Here is a 26,358-nt window from a genome sequence, read left to right as displayed (position 1 = left end):
GTTTATAAATTTCTTTCATTTATTTGGATACCTCATACAGGGTTCTCTTCATTTTTATCTTCACAACAACCCTGCAAAGTAGGTTAGAATGAGTGTGTGACAGGCCCAAGGTCACCCAGCCAGCTTCTACAGCAGAGTGGGAATTTGAACCCGGGTCTCCCAGATCCTAATGGGACACTAACCACAACACAACACTGCCTGTTGTTGTGGCCTTGAGCAACATTATGCTGGGGGGGGGAGGATAACTGCAGAGCAAGGCGGCCTGGCAGTGGGCCCTTTGAGCGCAGGCGCTGATGGAGAGGACTTGGGCTGCTGGAGGAGAAACTTAGGAGGGCAGTGGGGGCCCTGAAGAGCAGGGAAGGGGCCTTGGGGAAGCTTGGAGGCCTGCAGAGCTGGATGTGTTCTTGCCTGCGTTGCCGGAGTGTGTGTGTGTGTCTTCCTACTGACAGCTCCTTCACTCACCACCCCAGCCCTGCTGCTGCCTCTTGCTGTAGCTGGAAATAGCACCGTCCTGCCCCTGTGGCTGCCTCGGCTCTTTTCTGGCAGGGGCCGCTCTTGCCGCCTGGAAGAGGGGTGGCCCAAGCATTCGTCCCTGGACGACTTCTGCCAGGGAAGCCACCCCTGGAGGCAGGAAGCAGATCCTGCTCGGGTTCCCCAGCCACAAGAGGCAACCCTGCCAGTCTAGCCAGTTCCTTGGGCGCCAGTGACAAGCCCTCAGGGGACTGGCAACCCTGCTGGCATAAGAGGAAAGCAGCTGGGACAGTCCAGCTAGACCAGCATCCTGCTGACTGGCAAACTGGATTGACAGGAGGGGATGATGTTGTCACCAACAAGCAATATGGGGAAGCCGCTCTGAATGGGGAGGCACTCGGACACGTGACAGGAATGCCCCCCGGGAACAGTGGGAGCTGCCGGAAGGGTTGCCCGCCCTGGTTGCTCATCCCGTGCAAACCACCACCACACAAATGAGCCCTTCATGGCTATCAAATCAGTCAGTCCAACCACCTCGCCTCTCAACATCCCTGGACAGAAACGATGAAGCTGCTGCAGCACGGTGGTTGAGCGGTTCAGCTGCGAATCAGCAGCCAACGGGTTTGTCATCCCACTCCTGCCAACGAGCTCAGCAAGTGGCCTTGGGGGGGCCCCTTCCTCTCAGCTGGCTTGTGGGGATAACACCTCCAGGAACCTGTTCACTGCTCTGAGTGGGGCACTTGCCTGTCTAGAGAAGCGATACGCGAGCAGAGTTGTCACCTTCCAGCCTCTAATCTGCCCTTTCTAGGCAAAGTGATCAGGAGAGCAGGAGCAGAACAGCTCCGGGTCTTCTGGGCTAACTCTGGCCCTCTGGACCCTTTTCAGCCTGGCTTCAGGTTAGGGCTATAGGATGCGACAGCTCTGGTGGCTTTAGTGGATGCCCCGCGTCTGGATGGAGGCAAAGGCCGCGCTTCCCAGTGGCTTCTCCTGGATCTACCTGCGGCCTTTGGCACGGTAGACCAGGCCATCCCGCTGGGGCCTTTGGAGGCAGAAGTGGATATCCCAGGATGTGCCTGGAGTGGGTTTAAATGATCATGGAACAGACTCAGAGGGTTGCTGGTGGAGACCAGCCATCTTCAGTGTGGGAACTGCGTTGTGGAATTCCACAGGGTGCAATCTTACCTCTGTGTAAAGCCTGACCGCTGGGGCTGGAAGCAAACAAACTGAAACTGAACTCAGGCAAGAGGGAAGTGGGAAGTGGGGCTAGGCTGGGAGGGCAGAGCTCTGACAGACATCAACCCCTCACTTTCAGTGGGGTTCAGCTGACCCTAGCAAACTCGATCAAGAGCCCAGGGGTTCTACTGGATCCAGCGCGGCTGCCAGAGAAGCAAGGAAATGCAGCTGCCAAAAAAGGCTCTCTCACAACTCGGCCTAGCCTAGAAGATGGACCCCTACCTTGACATGGCCAATCTCTGGCCACCTGGATACACGGCAGGTTAACATTGAGACTAATCCACTGTACAAAGGTCTCCCCTCAAAGTTAATCCAGAGACCCCCCAGTGCAGAACGTTGCAGCTTATTCGCAGGAGCCAGGAGGGGCTTGCATAGGACTCCCATTCCGCTGTCGCTCCATCGGCTACTCGCCCGTTAACGCCAAACCTCTGGCTATCACACGTGCAACTCTTCACGGCCTCGGCCCCGCCTGTCTGCAGAGACCACCCCACGCTGGGCAAAACCAACAGCTGCCCACGCGTGCACATTCTCTGTTGTGGCCCTCCCTTACGGAAGGGCCTTGTCTGAACTGGTCAGAAAAGCTCCTGCTCTCGTGTCTTTCTGCAAAAAGGTGAGTCATTCGGGAGGGATTTTTACCACAGGTAATAGAGCCCTGCTGTACAGAAATGATTCAAAGAGATGCTTTGGTAAAAGGATGGGGCCTGTAGACTGTACTTCTGTGCACGGTGGCTATATACATGTCCCTGCCTTGTCATCTCTATCTTGTTTAATATGACCTCGGACTGTTTCAGCTCTGTATCAGATTTCTGCTTTGTCAAATTTCTGCTATTCATGGCCTATTGTACTGTAGCTTGTGTGGAATTACCCTTTGTGATCCGCCTTGAGTCTCCGGGAGAAAGGCAGATAAACCAAAAGAAATAGCCGAGGCGAGGAACACCAGTTGACGACTTGTGCGAGCGCCACTGACATACGTGAGGCTGTAGGGAAGTTACGACGGCCACGTGGAAGGGGGTTTCGAGAGGCCTGCCGCCCCCCCCCCAGTGGACCGAGGCCCCCGGGACGGGAAGCTGCTCCGGGGGGGGGGAGCTACAGGCTCCGGAGGGGCGGGTGGTCCTCGGGCCCAGGGGACTCGCTCCGGGCCGTCGTCCCACTCCGGGACTGCGATTTCAGCCCCAGGGGAGTTTTGCCGCCCCCAAGGCGCCCCCACCTCGGGCCCGGGGCGGCTGTTCCGCTCCCCGGACCGTCAGTCCGCCCGGCGCCGGTTCTTGTCTGGCGTCCCGGCACAGGCGGGGGTCCCTCCTCGCAGCCCTCCCCGCCTTTCCTCCGCCGCGGCCAAGGACGGGCCTCTCGGCGGGCTCCCGACCGCCCTCTGGGCGCGTGCAGAGGGCACACCGGGGGGCGGGCGCTACAGCAGTGCCCGCCCCCGCCGCGGAGTCAGCTGACGGGCCCCGCCCCGCGCCACGTGACCGGCCCGCTCGGCTTCCCCGGCCCGTCCAGTCCGCGCGTGACCAGAAGCACCCGAGAGCCGCCGGGATGCCGCGCAAGACGCCGCCGCCGCGGTACCGGCGGGCCCGCGCAGGAGGGAGGGCGCTGGGCGGGCGGGCAGGCACCCCCCCCCTCCCGCCAGCCCGCCTGCCCTCCCGGCTGAGCCGCGTCCTCTCTCCTCCTCCTCCTCTGCCCCCTCCAGGCTCCTGCTGGCCGCCTGCGCCGCCTGCCTGGCCGCGACGGCTCCCCCCAGCGCCGCCCTCGGACGGAGCCCGGAGCTGGACCAGCTCTTCCGGTAAGGGGGCCGCGCTGCCGGCTGCTCCGGGGCTCCAGGCGCGGGCGGCGGGCGGGGGCGTGCCTCCCCTCCCCTCCGGGGCCCGTCCAAGGCGAAGGCTGCCCACCGGCTCCTGCCCGCCTGCCTCCCTCCCTGCAGGGTCCCCGACGGGTGGCGCCACGTGGGCCGCGTCGGCCCCTCGGAGCAGCTGAGCCTGACCTTCGCCCTGCGGCAGCGGAATGTCGAGCGCCTGGCCGAGCTGGTGCGGCGCGTCTCCTCCCCGGACTCGCCCGACTACGGTAAAGCCGCCCTTGCCCGCCCGCCCGCCCGCCCACCCCGGATTACGGGGGGAGGCCCGAGGAGAGCCCTCCGAGGCGCGGCGCTCTAGCGGTCCTGGCCCCGAGCCCCAGTGGGTGCAGGCTCAGCAGCCCTTGTTGTTGTCGAAGGCTGTTAGTCGTGGCCTCACAACATCATGAGGCAGCCAGTTCCGCAGGTTCATTATGCCTTGTTTACCAGAAACCTGCCCTCTGCCCCTGTGGTTAATTAAGCACGAAGGGATCTCGGGAAGCAGCTTCCTTCCCGTGACCTTTTCAGCTAATCGTATTTATTCTGTTCTGCTGCAAAGACGCCTGCTTGGGGATGTGGGAAGGGCCAGAGTCTGGGTGGGACAGAGCTAGCCCCGAATGGATGGCCTTCCTCAGATACCCGTTACTGGGGGCAACCCCCCCCCCGTGGGGAATACTGCCCTTGTTCCCTGTTTTGGCCTTCCCAGCGGCGTCTGGACGGTCACTGCACTGGCTGGCATTCTGGCTGGATCCAGCCAAGGGGCTTTGGGGAGCCAGTAAGCCCAGTCCAAATCCCGCCCAGTCCTCCAGAGTCCAAATCTGATAAGTGGCCTCGGCTTCTTGGCCAGTGGGTCTGGGAGAAGGGTCCCTTCTCTGCACATTTTTGCTAGTAACGTATTTTTAGTCTCATAAGCTTCATTTAGATGTTGCCAGCCTGAATCCACATTTTAAACTTTGAAACCGACAATAGTTATTTTATTCTGAAATGTCTGCAGTTTGTGTTTTTAAAAAGTTAACTGCTTTGCTGGCTTTTTAACTTTTTGTACAGCGCTTATATAAGCTGAAGAAAGTTCATAACTTTTTATAAATAAATAAATGGGTGAGGTTTCAGCATTCTCCCAGCACAGCTGTCTTTCACGTTTCTGAGAGTGTGTGTTGTGTGGGGGTGAGGGGGGAAGAGTTTTCTTCCTCTCTTCCAATTTGAGAACTTGGTGAGACAGTTTGATGGCAGGTGATGGAGCGCTGCCTAAGTCTTCATTGACAAGAGCCGGTGATGGCCAGAAGCGCGGGCGGGGGTCTAGGGAAGAGCACGTCCTGAGCCTCTTCGGCCTGTAGACTGCCCACCTCGCAGCCTCTGGCTTCCTCCTCACGGATGAGCTTGTCTAGAGGCAGAGATGAAGCTCGGTCAGCTTTACTCAGAAGGAGATGTTGTGGAGAGCGATGCGCCACACGCATTCTTGTTTCTGGCATGCATCCGCATCCTGTTTGGGCACTTGAGGTTCCACATTGGACACACCCGAGTGAGCCTGCCCTAACAACCGGGGGCATCCGTGATGAGCGAATGCTCTTGACTGGTTAGCTTGCTTTTGGGCAAGCAGCAGACGTGCTCCGTGTGGACTCGAGCCATCCCTCAACTCTACCACCATGCAAAGGCGGGGAGAAGCGTAATGGTCCTGTTTAGTTTGGCCGATAGTACCGTCTGAATTCTGTGGCTTTCAAGGAAACATTTTCAGCTCTCACCCAGTCCTTTCTCTGATGTCCAGCCGGGGACAGCAATGCTCTTACAGCTATGCTTTAACCTTCTTGGCTGAAGTGTATTGCCAACTCAAAAGCACGTTTCAGCTGCAGTCGAAAATAGACCCGGAGTGCTTGAGAAGGACCTCCAGCCCTCACGTAAGCTCTTCAGGAAGTAAAACTAGCAACTTCAACAAAGAAGGGAAGAAGTTGTGCTGCTAGTTCCATGCTGGGGAGGGGGGTGGGATTATGCAAGATTTCGATACAACCGCTGGCAGCATGAAGCCTCGGGGGGGGGGGGAAAGGGGGGGCTGCAGTCAGGTGTCTGGGCTGGGTCCCTATTCCGCTTGGACTCCAGGAGCCCGCCACTGGCCCGATGCTCTGGGTGCTAGCAGAACCGAGGGGAGGTACCCACTTCCCTATGAATGCTTCCTGACTACACATCTCAGGAAGAAGAGCCGAGACCTGGGAAAGGCACAGGCAAGGACTTAATAAAATGAGATAAACACGATCCAAGAGGTTGGCACACCTTTCCTGTAAGGAAAAGCTGCCACGGGGTGGGGAGCATTTCCCATTTCAAAAAATGGTGAGACAGGCTGGAACTGAGAGGCCCTCGGTGGCCTTAAGGAGTGGCAGAACCACGCCAGGCTAGAGGAAGCCCCTGTTCGCTATTCATAAATGAAATTAGCGGTTGCAAGGTGCAGCTGTAGCTGGTGGCTAAAATGGCCTCAAAAGAGGGTCAGGCAAATCCAGTGTCAACAGCTGCAGCTGAAGGGACCCTTCCTGTTCAGTAATTCTGAGCTTCGGACTATTATGTTACATACTTAAGATACTCTTTCAGCTTAAAGTTTTTATCTTTTTAGCTCTTATGTTCTGCTTCTGATTAGAGGGCTGTTTCATAGATGTTTGTCAAGATACTGAAGGGTTTTTAATGCCATGGTTTGTTTTGTTTATACATTGCTCATTTATGATGACTTTGTGACTGTATATTGTTTTTACTTCTACTGGAAAGAATTCTAGAGAGGCAATATAGAGATCCCTAAAATAAATACCCGTGACAGGATGGGTCTGGCTGCTGATGGCAAGCAGAAGCTTTCATCCTCTTATAATTGGTGTCAGGAGATCACAGGCCTTTATGATCAAATATAATAGGACTGTATAGCATGTATCCAAATGGCATGTTAGTTCGTGCGCTGGACTAAGATCCGGGAGAGCTGGGTTTGAATCCCACGAAGCAGGGAAGCTTGCTGGGGACCTTGGCCCAGTCGGACCTTCTCCTCCTAACCCACCTCGCCGAGTTGTTGTGAGTGTCAAACGGAAGAGAAGAGAACTGATATAAGCCACTTTGGGCCCCTATTTGGGAGGAAAGCAGGATATAAATGGAGAAAATAAAAATAAATCTCGACCTGCGTTTGATCACTTGACTATGAGCCCCGAGTCCTCCCTATTGTAGACGCAGTCGGCCTTGGAGCCGCACAGAAGCAGGCGGCGCAGACGGCCTTTGTGCTTGGCTTCCTCGTTTCCCAGGGGAGCTATCTGGCCAGGATCCAGCCAGTCCATTCCTCTGTTCTCTGAAGCGGACATGTATTCAAGAGACTGCGGAGCTCCAATATGGATTGAAGCCTGCAGTGAAACGTTAGATTCCCTTTGGTTGTTATTTTTGTGGAAGACCACCAGTGTACTAAATTGCGTGGCTAATGTCTCTCTAAGGGCAGAATTGGGCCTGCAGTCTCTTGAAGCATGGGCTTAGATAATGGCCTTTAGGCTCTGCTTGAAAAATTTATTTTCTACAGAAGCTCTAATGCATATCCTTTTTAATTAAAATTTGATTAATATGTCGCTCCATGGAGGAAATGAATGGGCACTAGACGTCAGTTGGTTGGGACTTAACATAGAATCATACAGTTGGAAGGGGCCTCCAGGTGAGTTAGGGAGGATGGGAGGTTAGCGGCACGCTCTGAGTAATGAATGCTCGTATACTTTGGATTTTATGAGCACCGTGCAGAGAGCCAGCCCCTAGGGCATGCTCTCCTTCATGTCTTGGATTATCCTGTCCACCGAACTTAGATTTTTAAACTGTTCCACGATGTAGGAGAGCGTTTATGCTTGCATGACTAAATTCTGTTCCTTCTCGAGTAATGCAGGGGTGAATGGAAAGGAGTCCATATTCTGACAGACTATCTGCGCAATCCTATGGTCGGCCGTGATGCCGGCTTGGCCACAGAGGCAGAGCAGCGGTGCCACTGGGCTTGCTCCTGTGCTAGCAAAGTGCAGAGGGGGTGGGGTGGCGGCAGCAGCAGCACAGAGTTGCAAAGCGGGAGTGTCAAAAAGCATAGTGGGCGGGGCGGATGTGCGGGCTTCGCCGCCCACAGCCAACAGGCCCCACTGCCGGCTAACAGCTGTGGGAGAGGTGAGAGGAGTCGCAGCCAGTGGGCAGCTCGCAATCCAGGGCAGCCTTCGGAGCGACAGGTACACAGCGCCCTTGCCGGCAGACCACCCTGCCTCCCGTCCTGGGCGAGGCTGGCAATTGACAAGGAGGGCGGTGGGCGTGGCTGGGCTTGCAAGCCAGTGGCTGTAGCCCAATCCGGCATGCCCTTGACAGCCGTGGGCTAGTGACGCCCGCTGCATTGGAGGGATGGGCAGAAGGGGGGTGAGCAGTGGCCAGGGCATGGGGGGGGCAGGGAGGCTTTGCTGTCACTGGCTGCACTCATGCAGGAGGCCGGGGGCGGGGTTGGCGAGAACGGAGGTGGCCAGATGCTCAGGTGGCAGTCACGGTAGCAAGCCCCATGCCCCCCCCCCCTCAGTTCCCAGATAGTTCATCGCACGCAGAGGCCATCCCCCCAACCAAACCCGGGGTCCAATGCCAACTGGCACATCAGACCACCTGGTGGACGTGGGGTGTCCAGGCACTCTGCCAGCACGTGGACGCTGAGCCGTCAGGAATGCCCTGTCATCGGCCCTAGGCACATGAGGATCGTGCGCAGTCACGGGTCGGGTGGTAGCCAATCTGGGCAGCATGGGCAGTTCATCGAGGGGAAGTCTAGTGGAGGTCGGCGGGTTGCCAGGTCCAGGTTGGGAAATTCCTGGAGACTTTGGGGGTAGAGCCTGCAGAGGCTGGGGTTTGAGGAGAGGAGGCACCTCACTGGGGTAAAATGCCATGGAGTTCACCCTTCACAGCAGCCATTTCCTTCAGGGGAACTGATCTCTGTTGCCTGGAGATCAGTTGTAATTCCGGGAGATCTCCAGCCACCACCTGGAGGCTGGCAACCCTAATCAGACCCCAGGTTCCAGAGAGGCAGGTGCGGGGGAGACGGGTTCTCCAACGAGTGACAGGAACGCCCATTGGAAACCGAAGGAGAAGCCAGAAGGCCGATTGGAGGCGAGGGGGAGTGAAAGGCGGCCACAGACCTGCAGCAGCCCCTCCCCGCGCCGGATCCCCCAAGTCCGTCCCTGCTTCTGCAGACAGCGGAAAGGAAGGTGGGCCCATCCTCCCGGAGATCCCGAGATGTCTCTCCACACACCCCCGCCTTCTGGCAGCAACTCCCTCCTCCCCTCGCATGCAGCGCTCCTCTGCAGTTCCCACCCCACTGCCTGAAGTTACATTGAGGGGAGGGAGGGGGCAGGGAAGCTGGACGGGGCGCCACTGGGCCCCTGTTCCTCCTGGCAGCAGAGCCCACCCCATCCACCCTGGCCCTGAGCTGGGAAACATTCTGATGGGGAGTTGCGGGGGCGGCTACTGTCAGTGTCGGGCAAGCAAGAAAACACACGTTTTTCAACATGCTTTATTAAACTGGGGAAAGTGCCTATGTCCCTCGGCTGGAAAGGGAGCCAGGGCCGTTTGCCCAGCCCTCGTTCCGCGCCCCCAGGGGCGAGATGCGGGCTGCCTTGGGAAACTGCTCCCTGGGCTGGACCTGAACGGCGCTCGTGGGGGATTACGGGGAGCTGAAACAGACGTGCTCCTGGACAAGTTGCGACATGCCTGCATGGGAAAGAGAGACATGTGCTGTAAGTGACCCAGCCCAGTCCACGGCTGAGGCCAAGCCCAGTTTGCAACATCTGGGAAGATGCCCATAGTTGAAAGCGGCAACCCCACAGGTGCAGCTAGCGACCAGATGGTGCATGACCCTCTGGCGAGGAAGCGCTCTGCCTTGGGATGATCCTATCCTGTGAGGGAGACAGTCAGCAGGGAGTTAAGAACACCCGGTCAACCTGACCCGTGGCCACACTTCCTCCTCCGCCAGGAGGGTCCCCAGTTGAGGGAGTCTGAACAGAGCACCCAGATGGGTAGCCGGTGCGCCCCCTCCAATGGCTGTGTCAAGAGTAGGTTTCTGGGGCTGCCGCCCCCCCCCCTCCGGCCAAGTGTTACCTGCAGAGGCTGGCCGTCAGGAGAGGTCAGGTAAGAGGGGGCAGCTGACATGAATCGGCGAGCCAGGATAGCCGCTGCCCCAGCTCCTCCTTACCTGTCAGTGCTCCCTCGCTGCTTCCTGAGCTGGGACTCCAGAGTCAGATAACCTGTAAGGGGACTTGGGTGGTTATTGTACATTAGTCAGACATTCTGGACTTTGCCCTTCTTCTCTCGAGCCAGTACAAAGTGCTCCCAAATTTCCACAAAGTCCCCCCTGTGCACTCAGGGCCGCCCCCATGAGTACCCACTCTCCCGCCTTATTCGCACAGTTCCTGCAGAGCCTCCGGGCCCGCCGTGCTCACCAACTCGAGGTCATGAGTGACGCAGCCAGAGGTTTTGTAGTGTGCGTGGGCAGGTGATTGGGCACGAGGAGGGGGGCTCGCCCACCCGGGAAACGCACGCCTATTGGCCCCCATGGTAGTTCCCATCCTATACCCCTTTGGGCTGCGAGGGTGGGGCTGGGTGCAGGGAGAGTTGCCCAAGTTTTCCCGTTCAATGGGTGCCTGTGGGCTACGCCTCATTTTTTCGTGGCATAACCTTCCACCGCTGCAGGGAGTGTTCCTGGGCCTGAAGTGGCTTTGGAAGCGGACTAACTCGCGGCCCGCCCCCCTGTCCTACCCCATCCCGTGCTGGCACAGGAACTTGCGCTACACTTCCGCCTCCGCCTGGCCACCCAGTGTGCCCACTGGCGGCGACCCATCTGTGGTAATGCGCCTCGGGGGAGGGGTTTACGTCAACGTAAGAGCCAGTCCCGCTGGCGTAAGCCTTCGTTCGCTCCCTGAGCGCTTTCCACCCCCCCACCCCCCCCCCTTAGGATTGAGCTGCCCGTGACTGCGCTGCTGGCCAGAGAGAACCTGGTTTACTGGGACACAGTATTTTCCCTGGTATGAGGGCTGCGTGGGTTACTCCTATTTTTTATGATAATGAAGGGTTGGGCAATGCCAGATAAGGTTAAAAAAAACTTTTGTAAGGTGTGGACTTAGAAGTTACACTGGCTGTTGTCAAATTTTTTGCCTGTGTAATTAAATGTGTGGTAAATGTGAGGTCGTTTAAAAACCACTGGAAAAAATAATGAGACGTGGTGTTTGTAAAGGGCGCTTTTGGGATCAGAGCACAGGCCCACCTTTCCAAGGAACGCTGGCAGCTGTCGCTTTGTTGTGGGGTAGAGCCAGGATTTGCAAGAGTATTTTGGCTCCTCCTGCAAACCTCTGGCTGAGCGTCCTTGCGGGGCAGGGGCACAATTCAGCGGCAGAGTGTTTGCTGGGGATGCCGAAGGCCCCAGTTCATCCCTCCACTGGAAATAACCAGGCTGGGGGGAACGTGAAAGAGCCCGCCGGGGGCCCAGGAGAGCCGCAGCCACGTGAGCAGGTGATGCTCATTTGGATGGGCAGGGGTGGGGGCCGAGCGGGTACACGGAAGCTGTGGGTGCTGTTTCCGGGCAAGGCCTTCCGGTTATACGGGTACAAAACAGCTTGCCCTGAATTGGTGGGATGGGCTGAGTGGTTGCTGAATTCTGCCACAGGAGAGCCAGACCCAAATCTCTGCTCTGCCAGGGAGCTCAAGGGATAGCGGTGGCCATGCTGTGCGCCCGCTTTGCTCACATGGGGCTGTGGGAGGCTGCCAGGAGAGAGAGCGCCACTTGCGGGGCTGCGCAGGACAGGGATGTGGGCAATAGGAGGAGAGCCACTGTCTCCTGTGCCTCGCCTTCCAGGGCACTTCCTGACGCTGGCGGAGGTGCAAGCCTTGGTAAAGCCATCTTCTCTGGCACTGAACACCGTTCATAAGTGGCTGGAGACTTACGGTGTCGGAGACTGCCGGGCGGTGCACACCTTGGACTTCCTGCAATGCCCGATGCCCGCCAAGTGAGTTGGGAGGGGTGGCCGGGGGGGGAGGGGGAGGTGTCGGGGGCATCGGCAGTGTGCCCAGAGCTGGTGCCGCCACAGCCCCGTTTCCAGAGAGCCCCCGCCAGGGAGCTGACGCCTGGGCTTCTCTGTGCAGTGTGGCGGAGCAGCTCCTCTTGGGCGCCCAGTTCCATCGCTACAGGAGTAATGACAGCAATGCTGTGAGGTCTCCTTTCCCGTACACCTTGCAGAAGGAGCTGGTGGAGCATGTGGAGTTTGGTATGGACGGTCTGGGGAGGAGGGAGGGGCTGCAGGATCCCTGGAAGCGCAGTCCGGAATTTCACTCCTCCTCCCAGGCAACATTCCCACCCCCACCCCCACCCCCCCGTGCCTGCCACCACTGAGTGCCGTTCTGCTAGGATGTTTCAGGAGGTCTCCGTCTCTCTCAGCAGGAGGGTGGGTGACCGCTGGAGCCCGTCTCTGGCAAAGGGTATATCCGGGCCCCTGTTGCTGATGAAGGCAGAAGGGGCTTGCCCGGGCCCCCTTTGCTGGCTGAGCTGAGCACTCGGCTCCGGCAAGGCTGGGGGGAGGGCCAGGTTCCCAAGGGCTCTGTCACAATCGAGTCTTTGTCTCCCCGAATGCTCAGTGGGTGGTCTTCACCGGTTTCCAGCTGAGAGGAAAGCAGTTATTCGGGGCTGGGCTGCAGAGAAGTCATTGCCCTGGCAGGCAGCACTTTTCTCCTTTCACTTGGGTGTGACGCCGGCTGTGCTCCGCAAGCGCTACAACTTAACCGAGAGTGATGTGGGGTCTGCACCCAACAACAGCCAAGCTTGTGCCCAGGTAATGGCATCCCATCTTTGTGGACTTGGAAGGTTTTTACCCTCTCTTTCTCTGATCAGCCAGAACTGCCCGAGGCAAACAGCATCCTGAAAATTCATTGGAACGGCACAATTGGAAAGGGCAAAACTGGCACATGAGATTAGTTGGCAGCGTAGCAACACCAGCAGGCCCCCCCCCATTCAGCACAAAATTCGCGCTGCCAGTGCCCTGCAGTTTCCTAACACGCGGAACAGGGTCCCCAAAGGACAGGAGAGGCTGCCTTCAGCCGAGCTGGGCTGTTGATCTGCCAAGGCTAGTGGGGTCTCCTCTGAGTGGCCCCAGCTCTCCAGGATCTCTTTCCCTATCGTGGCTCCACTGGAGACGCAGCCAGGGTTCGGCCTGGCGGCTTCGGCGTGAGTAACCGATGCTGGACCCTGAGCCGTGGCTCCCTGTGCCTGCCTGCCTTCCCATCAGCTGAGCTCCGCCAGAGGCTCTGTCCTTCTCCCCCTCTCTGTTCTTCCAGGTGAGATGACCTCCAGCAAGAGAGAGGGGGCCTCGGGGGTGGGGGGTGGGTGGCTCCCATTACAGAGTGTGCTGCCACTCGTTTGTCCACTTGGCATCGAGCATGTCTGAAAAAGCTTATTTTTGTGAAGTTCATACATTCTTATTTGGGCTGCTTTGCAAATAGTATTTGGGATTGATTGTATATGCTTTATTGTGCATAATTTTTCAGAGTCTGTGTTCAAATTTTTATAAACGTTAATAAAAGCACCTAAATGGGAAGGCCTCCCAGACCAGACGACTCCTGTTGGCTGTCAGCAGTGCTGTTGGCTTCTGCATCTAGATTTTGTTTCTTCTTTGTTTGCCCTCTTCCAGTTTTTCACGACTGGATGAGGAGTGGCTGTCATGAACCGCTAGCAGGGCACGGAGCTGCAAGACTCCCGATCACTTCTTTGTCTTTGGTCCCCCCGCTGCCCCATTCCTTGGTCCTGTTAGATGTTCACAGCAGCCCTGCCAGGCTCATGAGGCCGAGAGAGACTGACTGGCCCAAGGTTGTCACCACGTGAGCCTTGCGGCAGAGTGGCATTTGCACATCTTCTGTTGCCTGGGAGAGAGGAGGGGGCCGCGTTGGGGCCCCATCAACCCGAGGACAGGGCAAAGAGCAGTGGGCCCCTCCTCCCACTGGTGAGCTCTCCAGAGAAGAGTCGATCCACCGCAGAGTCCTGTCTTGGCCAGCAGCTGTGGCCTTCCGTGCTCAGTTAGACGCTCCTAGTGTAGCCCGAATTCTGAAGCCCTTGTATAATAACAACAATAACAGCAACAACAATAATAGAGACCTGGCAATAGAAACCACCCGTTTATGAATGAAGAACGCAACAGTAGTCCCCATTGTCATTGGGGCGCTGGGATCTATTTCAAAAAACTTCGCAACTTATATGCAGCTTTCTGACATAACACCTACAGAACTGCAAAAGACGGCGTTACTTGGAACAGCGTACGTACGACACCCATACCTGGCTGACACTTAGGTCTCTGGTGGAAACTTGTATCGGCTCAGCAAGGCCAATCAGTGATAACACATGATCTTTATTTTCTGTTGATTGTGTTGTGTGAAATTTGAATAATGGTGGTGATGATGATGATGATAACTGCTTATAAAGAATAGCCAACCTCGTGCCTGCTGTCATGAGGGGTCCTCAGCCAGGCACTGGGTCCCCGTTTGTCCTGACTGTTCGTGTGGCTGTTTCTCCCCTCCAGTTCCTAGAGCAATACTTCCACCAGGCTGACTTGGCCGAATTCATGCATCTCTTCGGGGGAAGCTTCCCGCACCATTCCAGCGTTGATAAGGTGGTGGGGCACCAGGGCTGCGGCAAGGCTGGCCTGGAAGCCAGTCTGGACGTGGAGTACCTCATGAGCACAGGCGCCAACATCTCCACTTGGGTCTTCAGCAATGCAGGTACCTGAGTGGCACGGCCAGCTGCTCTCTGCGTCCCTCCCTCTCCTCAGCCTCCGGAGGAGTCGGCCCTTTTCTCCCCCTCCCGTGTCCCTAGCTATGCCTGGCAAGTGTGGCTCGTCCCTTCATCCCTTCGCTTGGTTGTTTACTTTGCTGACCACTCCGCTTTCTCGCTGAGGCTCCTGGAGCAGGAGGCAGCGGCCAAACGATGCCCACATTCAGAGCGAGCGAGCGAGCGAGCGAGAGCTCGAATTATGAGTCTCTTTGCATAACTGAAAATCGACAGCTTCACTTTCTGTTAAGTGACAGGGTTGACGGATAATCCATAACGTTTCTGCAGCCCAAACCCTGGCTCGTGTGAGGCCTTGACTAATGGGGCACGCACAAGGTTTTGTAACCAGTGTCTAGAAGAGGACCCTGTGCGATTGCTTTAGTGCACTTGGACTTCTGTCACTTGTTCACCTCTAAGTATCACTTTCGTCTTGCAAAAATCTTTGCCTGGCACTCTCTTCACATGCTGGTTATTCTAGTATGCCACCTACCCTCCAAATATATCTTAACTGAGACGATTTAATTTTCTTTTTTAAAGAGCCACATTTGTTTCTGAAGTTCTAGATCGTGAGGCCATGTTTTGCAGCCACTGTCACTTGGGTGTCTGAGCACGGCTTCACACCCGTTTAAGGCCAGGAAAATGCCCCTGAACATCAGAAGAGGCTTGCGCTGCCTTCTCTGTCTGGAGAATACGGAAGTGCTGGAGGCTGAGAGTTGGCGGGGGGTGGGGGCGGCGCTGGCAAGCAAGTTACGCCCCCTCCCCCGGCTGCTGGGCACCTCGCTGTTTATGTCTGGCAGTCTCTTCTCTCTGCTCTCTTGTGCTGTATTGTCTAAAAGGTCTGCACCAGCTGCCCGTCTGATTCTGGGCACAATTCCAAGTGCTGCTGTGAACCACTTGGGGGTAGGGGGCTTTCAGGACCACCTCCTCCCACAATGTCCATCTTGCCCGTCAAGGCCCTCTTGCCAAGCCCTGACCTCTGCGCCCACCCATCCCCAACCTGCAGAGGTGTGAGGCAGGTGGTAGCTAAACTTGTGGGTATCTTTTGAAATTAATTGCAGTTATAAATGGGGTATTTATATGTAAATGGAACCAATTCCCCAGCTACCTCTCTTTGACTCAACTGGTTTCATTTGTACAGGGCAGCCAGGCTTTTCCTAGTAAGGGCATAAGTTGTGGTCTTGGGGTTGAGGGGGGGAGGGAGGCAGAGGGTCTGGGCTTTCTCCCGTGCCTGCAGGCTGCAGCCACTAGCGAGGGTGCCTCTGAACTATTCCAGCCCTGAGGGATATGGGGGTGGGGGGCGGGGACTTTGCCTTCTGCTCCTCTAGACAGTTTCCACTCCCCTGCCTTATAGACCCAGAGGAGTCAGCTGTGTTAGTCTGCAGTAGCAAAATAGCAAAGAGTCCAGTAGCACCGTTAAGACTAACCAACTTTATTGTAGCATAAGCTTTCGAGAGCCACAGCTCTCTTCATCAGATGCATGGAGGGTATGAAGAAACTGGCCAGAGATAAATAGGTAGCGAGGGGAGGGGGGAGAGGGTGCAGGGAGTGAGGACCATGTAAATGTAAAAAAGTTCATGAAAGAGGTAGAATGACCCTTGCTCCCTGCACCCTCTCCCCCCTCACCACCTACATATCTCTGGCCAGTTTCTTCATACCCTCCATGCATCTGACGAAGAGAGCTGTGGCTCTCGAAAGCTTATGCTACAATAAAGTTGGTTAGCCTTAACGCTGCTACTGGGCTCTTAGCTGTTTTGCTACCCTGCCTGTTAGCCTGCTGCTCTCCAGGTCTCACTCCCCCACCTCACCCCATCCAAGGAAACCCACCGCCCGGTTAGCAGGCCTGCCCACCAAATGCCCTTGCCCGGCCAGCCCATCTCTTCCTTCTGCTGCTGTTCTTTGAGCTGCTGCGCCAAATGCCCTCTCCGCAGACTGCAGCTGTCTGTGGCTGTGCAGAGTTTGGAAGCTTTCCTGTCGGCCCTGCCTTTGAGTGTCCTGTTGAATATTGCCTGAGTGTGTCTGAAAGTTGGCAGTGAGGGTGGATGTCGTAAGGGGGTGTCGCAGTCCCCATCAATTCTGCCTGGATGGAATGCCATCAAGGTGCAGACCGGAGGGAAGGGGCCAGGGGTACTCCCTTGAAACCTGTGGGGAATAACAAAATCGAATCACGAAAACAAAAGAGCAGCAGTAATGAAAGAAACAGTAACGACACAAACCCCACAACAGAACAAGCCAATATAACACCGTTCCTTTTGGAATTAATCACAGAACAGAAAGAAACGGAACAAACTCCCACGCGCGAATCCAGTGGTAACCTGGACGGGGCCTTTCCCTCTCGGGCATGCCGTCTGCATTGAGGCGGACTGTTATGGCCGCCTTGCCGTCTTTTTGGTGCTAGGCCAAAATATCTATCTTTACCCAGACTGATTTTTCGCTTGAGGGCTGCCGTATTAATACTGTTTTAGGTGGCTGAATAATGTTTTTATGCCCGCCGTGGGCCCTTTGCTTATTTTATTGGCTTAATATTGATAATTTCATGCATTTTAATTCTATTGTACTTTCACTTATTACCTGTTTATTAAAATATTTGTTCCTTGTGGTTCAAGATGGCTTACACATTATAGTTTAAAAGAATGCAATTTAAAACTTATAAAATAAAATCCCAAACAGCCTGCTATATAACATACCATTAAATTATAGCAAGTAAAGTTGCCTTGCAGCATCTCCTGAGATTTTCTAAAGATGGTGTCCCTCCCCGAGGGTCCCGTGCCACAGAGGAGGAGCCATAAGGGGAAAGGCCTGGGCTCTGCTTGATGCCACGTGGCCCGCCTTCAGCCGGGCAAGTGCCACTCGTGGGGCAGGGGGTGCTCTAGAGATCTGGGCACCAGGCTTTACAGGGCTTAACCAGCACCGTCCGTCGGTCTCGGGTGCCCACTTGTCGCCCATGGAACTGTTTGAAGCTGGTGAGCTGCGTCCAGCAGATTTGGTCTCTGGAAAGGCGGCGCAGCCACTTTCTAAACAGAAACCACGGCCTTCATCTGGGCGTGTGGCTGCAGCTGACATAGGAAGCGGTTGTGGGTGTGTGTGTGCTATTATGTTCCTCTTTTGAGCTCGACAGCTGCCCTAGGAATCTTTGAGGGTGGGCGGTTCAAAAAGCCCTGTAGTCCTGGAGCGGGGACTGGGGTAGTGCCCAGTGGAAGTGCTAGGAAGGTGCCCCTCTTGCTGTGAGTAGCCCCAGCCAAGCTGAGCGCCCCGCCCCGCCCCGCCTTTCCCTTCTTCCACCAGGGAGGCATGAGAGCCAGGAGCCCTTCCTGGACTGGCTGCTGCTGCTGAGCAACACGTCTGTGCTGCCCTGGGTGCACACGGTGAGCTATGGGGATGACGAAGACAGCCTGTCACAGGCCTACATGGCACGTGTGAATGTGGAATTCATGAAGGCGGCAGCCCGTGGGATCAGCATCCTGTTTGCCTCAGGTACTTTGGGGGGTTTCCAAAGCCCTGGGAGCAGGTGGGTGGGGTTGAACCGGCTGTCAGGCGGACCCAGCAGGAGCTGGTGCCAGCAGCATTCACTGCTAGGGACCGAGAGCTTTATATGCGGAAGCAGGCATGCTTGTGCCCCTGCCACTGGGCAGCCCTGGCGCGCCCCCCCCCCATCTCTCTCCCATATATTCCTCATCATTTGAAGATCTTTGAGGTTGGATCAAGTCTGTGTGAGTCAGAAGCAGGGCGTAGATGCTGGCGCTGGCCTGGCCAGCCCCCTGAGCAAGCAGGAACGACTCGGCCTTGGTGCAGTGCTACTGCCCGGCGGTGTGTGTGCATAGGTACCACTGGGAAGGGGTCTTGTGAGGGGGCGTCCCCTTTCCCCCCGTGCCTTTGCTGCCGGGCTCACTTGGGGTTTGATGTAAGGCTGTGGTTTAGAGGGAGCTTTCGGTGCTGGGCTCATGAGTTTCTCAGTTTGATGCAGAGTATTGTTGAAACTGTATTCTTGTACAACTGAAGGCTGCTTGGTTACTGCTAGTTTTTAAGTAGTAGCTAATAGATGTGACCAACATAATTACAAAACAAGAAACTGAGTGCCACTTAACTGGCTTTGGTGTGTACAGGTGACTCTGGCGCAGGCTGCCGGAAGGTCTCCGGGGGGAAGCACGTGTTCCGGCCGAGTTTCCCAGCCTCCAGGTAATGGACGGTGGTATGCTAAGCCCTGCTTGGGAAGGCCTCTGGACGGGTGGCAGAGACATTGTCTCAGGGAACGAAGATCAGCAGCAGGTCCTTCCAGGAACATCTGTGAGCCTTCATCGGACAGGCCCTTGCCTCTCCAGCCCCTCCCGGGGATCATGAGGGCTCGCAGCTTGGAATGTCTCCAGTGTAGAGTTTTTCAGAGTGCCAAATTGTGCAACAGAGACTACACTTCAAACTTAAAAGCTCATTGCTTAGACTTGGCCCTGGTGAAAAACAGGTTGGATCGATGCCTAGTCGCAGTTGGGGACCTTCTGTCTGCAGCAGCACCTGTGGTGCCCTCCTGCCCTGCCTGGCTCTGCCGATGTGTGTCTCGGTCCTCTGGAAGAGTGAAGCATTCTTCCTTTGGAGCTGCTGGAGGGGGAAGGAGCACCAACCATGACAGTTCTCAGCAAGGGAAGGCATGTAGATTCCACCCCTAGACTGAACATAGGCAGGCTGTAAACATTTTACTAATAAATAAATCTCCAGGTAAAGGGTCTCAGGTGCTGGGAAAGACCAGGTGGGTCTCGGGCCCAGCTGTGGCTATCGCTTCTTTCTATGCCCACAGCCCTTACGTGACTACAGTGGGTGGGACGTCCTTCCAGCACCCCTTCCTGGTGAGCGCTGAAGTGACCGACTACATCAGTGGCGGAGGCTTCAGCAACGTCTTCCCCATGCCAAGTTACCAGGTGTGTGTCTCCCCGCACCTCTGGCTAGCCCCTCACCTCCTTTTGACTGCCTCTGGCAGATTTAGCTGGGGACCCCTCTGTCCTTTGGTCCTTTCCTCATTTCCCTGTGGCCGCCTGAACATTTTTTACAGGGACAGGCCGGGGGAGGGACGATAGATGTCTCCTGGGCTCCGACAGAGCATGCCAAAGAGCCCTCTGACCATAAAGCTCCTATTAAGCCGGTGGGTGGGTGGGTGGGCATCCTGTGCGTGAGAGGGCACTTGCAGAGGCAGCCTCGAAATTCTGCCTGGAGCACATCCGGAAGGTGTTCTTGTCTCCCTTTTGCCATGCAGACAGCCGCTGTGAAACGGTTCCTGAGCACAGCCCCCAAGCTGCCTCCCTCGTCTTACTACAACAGCAGTGGGCGGGCCTATCCTGACCTGGCTGCCCTTTCCGACAACTACTGGGTGGTGACCAACCGCATCCCCGTGCCCTGGGTCTCTGGCACCTCGGTGAGAGCCCGCCCACAGCCCTGCTGGGAAGGCCTGGTTCAGGCAGCCGGTGGGCCTCACTCGTCTCCCTTCCCTCTGGCAGGCCTCTACTCCAGTGGTGGGGGGCATCATAGCCCTGATCAATGACCGGCGTCTCCAGCGAGGGCTGCCCCCACTGGGGTTCCTCAACCCTGCTCTCTACCAGCTCCAGAAGCGAGGGCCGTCCGCCGCCTTCTATGATGTGAGTTTGCCGGGGGCTGGGGAAAGGGAAGGAGGTCTCTGTCAGGCCGGGGCCAGGCAGTGCAGCTTGATACTGGAGGAGGGGGAGGCGAATCCTTGGCTTTTCAGAGCTGTGCTTTGGACCCCAAACCTCCCACCCGACGTTTGCCACTGAGACCCCTTTCCTGTTTGTTTCCATGGTGACTCATCTGGCTGAGTTGAGGGTCCTGGGCTCAGAGCATACTCAAGAGAAGGGTGGTGACGACTTATCCCTCTTCCACATGCTGGACATGAAATGAGCTCTCGTGGGAGAGGGACGAAGGGGTCCTTCTGGGAAGTCTCTTGACTCTTCTCTCTCTCTCTCTCTCTCTCTCTCTCTGCCTCTTAGGTGACCCAAGGGTGCCACTTGTCCTGCCTGGATGCCACCGTGGAGGGCCAGGGCTTCTGTGCTGCTCCCTCCTGGGACCCTGTGACGGGATGGGGGACTCCCAACTTCCCAGCGCTCCTGCATGCCCTTCTGGGCCCGTGACTCCCGTGTGGGAGGAAGGCCCTTTGGGCTCAGGCTGTGAAGCTCTTCGGCATCTCTTGCACACGAGCACAGATCAGCTGTCAGTTGTAGGCAGGGCTGGGGGAGTGGGGCGGGGGGTCCGGGTTACATATCTGCATCTGGGTTTTATCCTTGAGCGTGCTCTGCTGTCGGTGGGTGAGCAGAATCCTCTCAAACTTTGTCCTCAGTCAAGAAAACAAATTCTCTTGTGCCTCCACAGGGATATCTCTCTTGCCCTCTTTCTGGACACCCACCATAAGGAAAGTGGCCCCAAATTGGCCAAAGGCCCAAAGGGCAGGGCAGGAGGCAAGTGAAGAGGGTTGCCAGGGAGCAGAGGCACCACTTCTGAGCTGCCTAAGGCTTGTTCGTGGAAGGCCTCCTGTAGAGACGGCAGCCTCTCGAGCATGTTTGTTGGTTCCGTCTTCGGAATGCTGCCTCTTGACAGACAGATCTCTAACTGAAGGGAATGTCCAGCAGCTTGGCACTTCTGTGTCCATGTCTATGATGAAGACTATGATGCCTATGGTGGCAGAGCAGAATCATAGAATTGTAGGGTACCTCCAGGGTCATCTAGTCCAACCCCCTGCACAATGCAGGAAATTCACAACTACCTCCCCCCACACACCCCGTGACCCCTGCTCCGTGCCCAGAAGATGGCAAAACACCTCCAGGATCCCTGGCCAAACTGGCCTGGGGAACATTGCTACCTGAGCCCAAGGAGGCAATCAGCCTTACTCTGAGCATGTAAGAACGGGATACGAAAACTAAGCACTGATGCAACCCTTCCTGCCCTTCCCCTCATGATCTGTCCAGGTTCACAGAATCAGCATTGCTGTCAGGTGGCCACCTAGCCTCTGCTTGAAAGCCTCCAAAGAAGGAGAGCCCACCACCTCCTGAGGAAGCCTGTTCCACTGAGGGATTGCTCTAACTGTCAGGAAGTTCTTCCAAATGTTTAGCTGAAAACTCTTTTGATTTAATTTCAAACTGTTGGTTCTGGTCCAATCTTCTGGGTCAGCAGAAAACAACTCTGCACCATCCTCTACATGGCAGCCCTTCAAGAACTTGAAGATGGTTCTCCTATCGCCTCTCAGTCGCCTCCTCTCCAGGCTAAACATGCCCAGCTCCTTCAACCATTCCTCATAGGACTTGGTCTCCAGACCTCTCACCATCTTTGTTGCCCTCCTCTAGACTCAATCCAGCTTGTCTATATCCTTCTGAAATTGTGGTGCCCAAAACTGAACACAATACTCTTAAGTGAGGTCTAACCAGAGAAGAGTAGAGCAATACCATCGCTCCTCGTGATCTGGACACTGCAGAGGTGGTTTGTGGGGCGGGGGGGGGGCAGTCTCTAGCCCTTGATTGTTGCTCTGTGTTCCTGACGTACAGCCAGGTGGCCACGGCATGGCAACTAAAAGCACGACCCTAACCCTTCCTTTCCTGGGTTTTATGGGAAACTGTAACTGGTCCGAGTGTAGTTCCTGGCTTGTGGCGCTTCCTTGTTCCTTTCCACCTTTCAGCGACAGGGTGTGGATTCCCAGGATCAAGAGGAAGTGGGAGGGGAATCGGGCAGCTGAACGTGCACCATCTGCTGTTCTGTCACGATCAGTTAAACCCTTTAATGCAAGCGGTCTGTTGCCGCCTGCTGATGTCACTCCCCTCTGTGCCACCGCGAACTGCTGCCAAACTTGGTGGTGGAGAATGCCCTCAAGTCCTGGCTAACTAATGGTGACCCCTGGCGGGGTCTTCATGGTAGGAGACTAACAGAGGTGGTTTGCCATTGCCTGCCTCCGCTACCCTGGGCGCTTCCTTGGTCTCCCATCCAATTACTAACCATGGCTTAGCTTCTGAGATCTGACACAATCAGGCTCACCTGGGGTATCTGGGTCAGGGTGCTGCCAAACTTACTGGGAAAATATTAGGCTGTGAATTCGCAACAAACCAGAGTATATTTGATTGATGTGAAAAATGAATTTATTTGTTTTATATGGAATTCTTTTTGATTTTATAGACATGATCCCTGATTTTCCTCACGCTATTACATTTGGACAGTTTTTTTAAAAGCCAGATATACCTAGGATGCCAGAGTGTGAAGCAGTACAAGAGAGAAGCATTTCCTTGCTGTGCATTGGTTGTGGCTCTTTGTGATGGCTATCACAGGAGAGGGGTTGTAGAGAGAGGCTTTGTTTATCTCTCTCACTTCACACCTGCTTCTCCTAATTTTCTTTCTAGCCTGGTTCACACGTTGCTGTGAATGCATGTATATCCTGTGTCCACTGTAAATGGGCCGCATGTGCGTTCGCTGGAACAGGTGAACGGGGCTTCTGTACGTCCCTTCTTTGCACACACCCCAATCCCTGCTTTGGCTCCCCGTCTCTCACACCCCATTCCAGCTTCCTCCTCCAATCCAGCTTGCACAGGCTCAACCCCGTTCCCTCCCCTGCCAGCTCCCCGGACTCCTGGGTCCCATCTCAAGCTGAGCAGGGTGGGGCAGCAGCCAAGGAGCAGAATGGCTGCCCCAAGGCTTCGGGTTCCCATTCTCTTTCCACTGCATCCTGCTGGGTGTGTGATGGCCAGGGCGGGGGGCATGTTTTCCACTGCCCTCCTCAGCAGTTTCCAAAGACCAGCGGGAGACTTGGAGAGGCGCACAGAGGTGAGGACAGGCGTTTTGCGAGAAGCTGGCCCTCTCCCCTGCACTGCCTTGCCTCTTCTCTACAGCCATCTTTCTTCATCAGCATCCCCAGCTGGTGTCACATGTTGAGGTTTTTTGGGGGAGGGGTGTGCGCGCGCGCGCGCGCGTGTGTGTGTGTGTGTGTGTGTGTGAGAGAGAGAGAGAGAGATCTTGCAACACCTGCGTTTGGACAATCTTGCCATTTTTCTTTTCTTTTAAGTGTTTCTGCAAACCTGGGGCCTGTCCCAGAGCTGTAGAAAAATCTTACTTCTCTACACACACACCCATTGGGTGGCTTCAGAATGAGATAGAACAAACAAGGAACCCACAAGGACTTGTGAGGGGCATTTCAATTTCTCTTCCCCACTATTTTCCCTTTCCCGGAAGCCATCAGAGCCCCTTCGCTTTTCCTGCTTCTTTTTGCCTTCCTGTGTTTTAGCCCATCTACCTCTGCCTGCCCCATCTTCAGCTTTTCATCCTTCCCTTCCTCTGGCAGCCTCTTTCCTGGAAAACCAGGGTCCAGTCTAGTGCTGGCCTCTAGGCCCAGCTGAATAGTGGGGAACCTGCAAGGCCTTGCTGGCACCTCGCTTTCCCCTAAATCCCCTCTCCCCACATAGTCCCTCTTTCCCCCCTCCTGGCAACCCCTCTGATCCTCACAGTTCCTGCTTATTTTCCCCCTAACCAAGCAACCTGCCTTTTCTCTGCACCCCGCCCCCCTTCAGCTGTGTCTATTAACTTCATTTATACTTAGCCTTTCCCACCAATGGGGACTCAAAAGTCCTTTACATCAGTATTTTATCCTCACAAGAAGACAGGTAGGTGAGGCTGAGAATAACTGGCCTGAAGTCACATGGTGAGCTTAACCTGGATCTTCCAAGTCCTAATCTTGAAACTCTTTACCCATTGTATTGCACAGGCTTTGATAGGATAGCTGCTACTGAACAATAGCAAGCTGCAGAGTGTAATAACATTTGATTTCTATACCGCCCTTCAGGACAACTTAATGCTCCCTCCGAGAGGTTTATAAAGTATGTTGTTATCCCCACAACAAACCCCCTGTGAGGTGGGTGGGGCTGAGAGAGCTCCAGAGAGCCATGACTAGCCCAAGGTCACTCAGCTGGCTTCAAGCGGAGGAGGGGGGAATCAAACCTGGCTCTCCACTACTACACCAAACTGGCTCTCAGGCGAGTCATTGCAAGTCAAGAAGTAGCAAGTTGCTTGCAGTTGCTGGTGGGGCTGGCCCCCAGTAAGTCCTCCCTCAATGGCACCGAAATGAGTCCCCGACTTTTCCTGATGGAATCCAGGGCTTGAAAGCCAGCAATATTGTTGTGGTTGCCTAGCAATGGCCACTGAGGGCATTCATTTCTTAAAGCTACAGTTGTTGCTTCTATTATTTGGAGAGGTTTCCTATCAAGTTTTCCCCTTCGATTTCATATTTTTCTGCAAACCTGGGGCTTTTTTCAGGTTTGTAGAAAGATTGGTCTTGTCTGTTCATAATTTCAGGGTCTGGATTTACATATATAAAGATTTGGTAATGTTGAAATCATAAAAAATTCCATAAAGTGACAACAACAACAAACTACAGCAGCTACTAAAAGCAAAGCCACATCAGTTGCAGCCTGATTGTCTTTGAAAAGGACTCAACGGCCACATGTTCACTATCAGTCAAAGAACAAGCAATGAGAAAAAAGGAAGAGATTTTCCCAGAAAGGACTTGCACATGCTGTGCCACCACTGAGAATGCCCTGTAAAAATGCAACTCCTTTGTACCCAATTGAGTGATCGCTCACTCCGAGTTCAGCCACATAGAAACAGAACTGTCACTCTTCAACTGAAACGGGGCAATATCCTCCTTGCAAGCAGGTCTGTATGAAGAGGGATTCCCCCTGTAAGGAATCTGCTTTAAACTGAACAGTACCTTTTTTTTCCTGGGCTCCAGGTACTTTAAACTCTCAGCAATACATACGTAGAAGTTTTTTGAGTTATTTGGCTTGCATTAAAGTGCTTATTAAGCAAGAAATTAGCAACTATATTAGTATGAAGATTATACAAACAGAACAAGAAGGAAAAGTACAAGAAACAATTTTACTTCGCCTCATTTATTTGGATTTATAAAGCTATCTACCTCCATACGTATAAAGAAATCCACTAAATCAAAGTATGTAACTCAAAAAGTGTCTCAATCAGTCCTGTGTATAAGAGAGAGCTCACCTAGTATTATATATCTAATTCCAGACCGGTCCATAGTGTGTGGATAAATAGCTATTTTTTGTTGAGCTTGAGGGAAGGATTTTGCTACAAACCTGAAAAGTCTCAGATTTGCAGAAAATACTGAAATCTTTATCAAGGAATTAAAACTTGCCACTATGTACTTTTATGAAGAGTACTGTGGGTGTAGATCAGAGTGAGATGGAATGCAATTTTCCCGTTTTGCACAGAACTGCTACCGGAAGAAATGTTGTGTGCCCATTTTCTTCTTTTAGTAAACCTTTGTTGTTTGAACTAAACGTCTTTGAGTTGTTTCCTGTGGGCATGCTGGTCCCTAATTATGCTCTGAAGGGCGAGGCTGAACCGTTCCAGTTTCTTGCACAAGCGTGATCGCTGCTGCTTGCGGCAGCTCCACCAGAGCGAGGGGGTGAATGTCACTCAGAGGGGAGCCTGTAAGATGCTCTAGAGAAAAAGTGGCTGGGGTCCGAATGTGCTACTCTGAGACTCTAAAAAATGATTGGGTGTTGGCAGAGAGAGAAAGATAGGAGGGTGAAGCGTCTGATTTGGAGTGGAAGGAAACAGTCCGGTGAGAATAGCGAGCATTGCTAGGCCGGTGCTGGCAAACGTGGGGGGGGGGGGGGTCATGATCAACTTTTATGCCTTTACGTAGAACTATGGTACGGCCACATCAGGAATAAAGTATACATGAGATGCCTGGGAGTTTTTTTCTGTTCTGTTATTAATTACAAAAAAGACTGTTTGGGTATTGGCTTGTTCTGCATGGGTTATTTTTTATTACTGTTTTTTTCATTGTTGCTGTTTTTGTTTTAATTCAATTTTATTTATTATTTGTCATTTATTATCTGCCTTTCTCACTGAGACTCAAGATAGATGACTAGTGTGAGATCAATACAGTCAATAGACTAACATTCAATTTATATACCGCCCTTCAGGATGACTTAACACGCACTCAGAGCGGTTTACAAAGTATGTCATTATTGATGTATTG

At 54.6% G+C, this 26,358-nt stretch overlaps 1 protein-coding gene across 1 annotated transcript; it reads left to right on the top strand.

Moving 5' to 3' along the window:
* The first annotated feature begins 3,188 nt into the window (after positions 1–3,188).
* Positions 3,189–26,358, top strand: TPP1 (tripeptidyl peptidase 1). The gene is made up of 13 exons (XM_054973104.1): positions 3,189–3,263; positions 3,392–3,484; positions 3,623–3,762; positions 11,379–11,529; positions 11,666–11,787; positions 12,155–12,348; positions 14,086–14,284; positions 17,616–17,804; positions 18,434–18,506; positions 19,117–19,237; positions 19,570–19,728; positions 19,811–19,948; positions 20,315–26,358. The coding sequence occupies exons 1-13, from the start codon at positions 3,238–3,240 to the stop codon at positions 20,453–20,455; spliced, it is 1,746 nt and encodes a 581-aa protein (XP_054829079.1). The 5' UTR covers positions 3,189–3,237; the 3' UTR covers positions 20,456–26,358.

This window comes from Eublepharis macularius, chromosome 3, assembly GCF_028583425.1.
Source record: "Eublepharis macularius isolate TG4126 chromosome 3, MPM_Emac_v1.0, whole genome shotgun sequence".
NCBI classification, from domain to species: domain Eukaryota; kingdom Metazoa; phylum Chordata; class Lepidosauria; order Squamata; family Eublepharidae; genus Eublepharis; species Eublepharis macularius.
The sequence above is the reverse complement of the archived record's forward strand: the minus strand, read 5'-3'. Positions and strand labels throughout refer to the sequence as shown.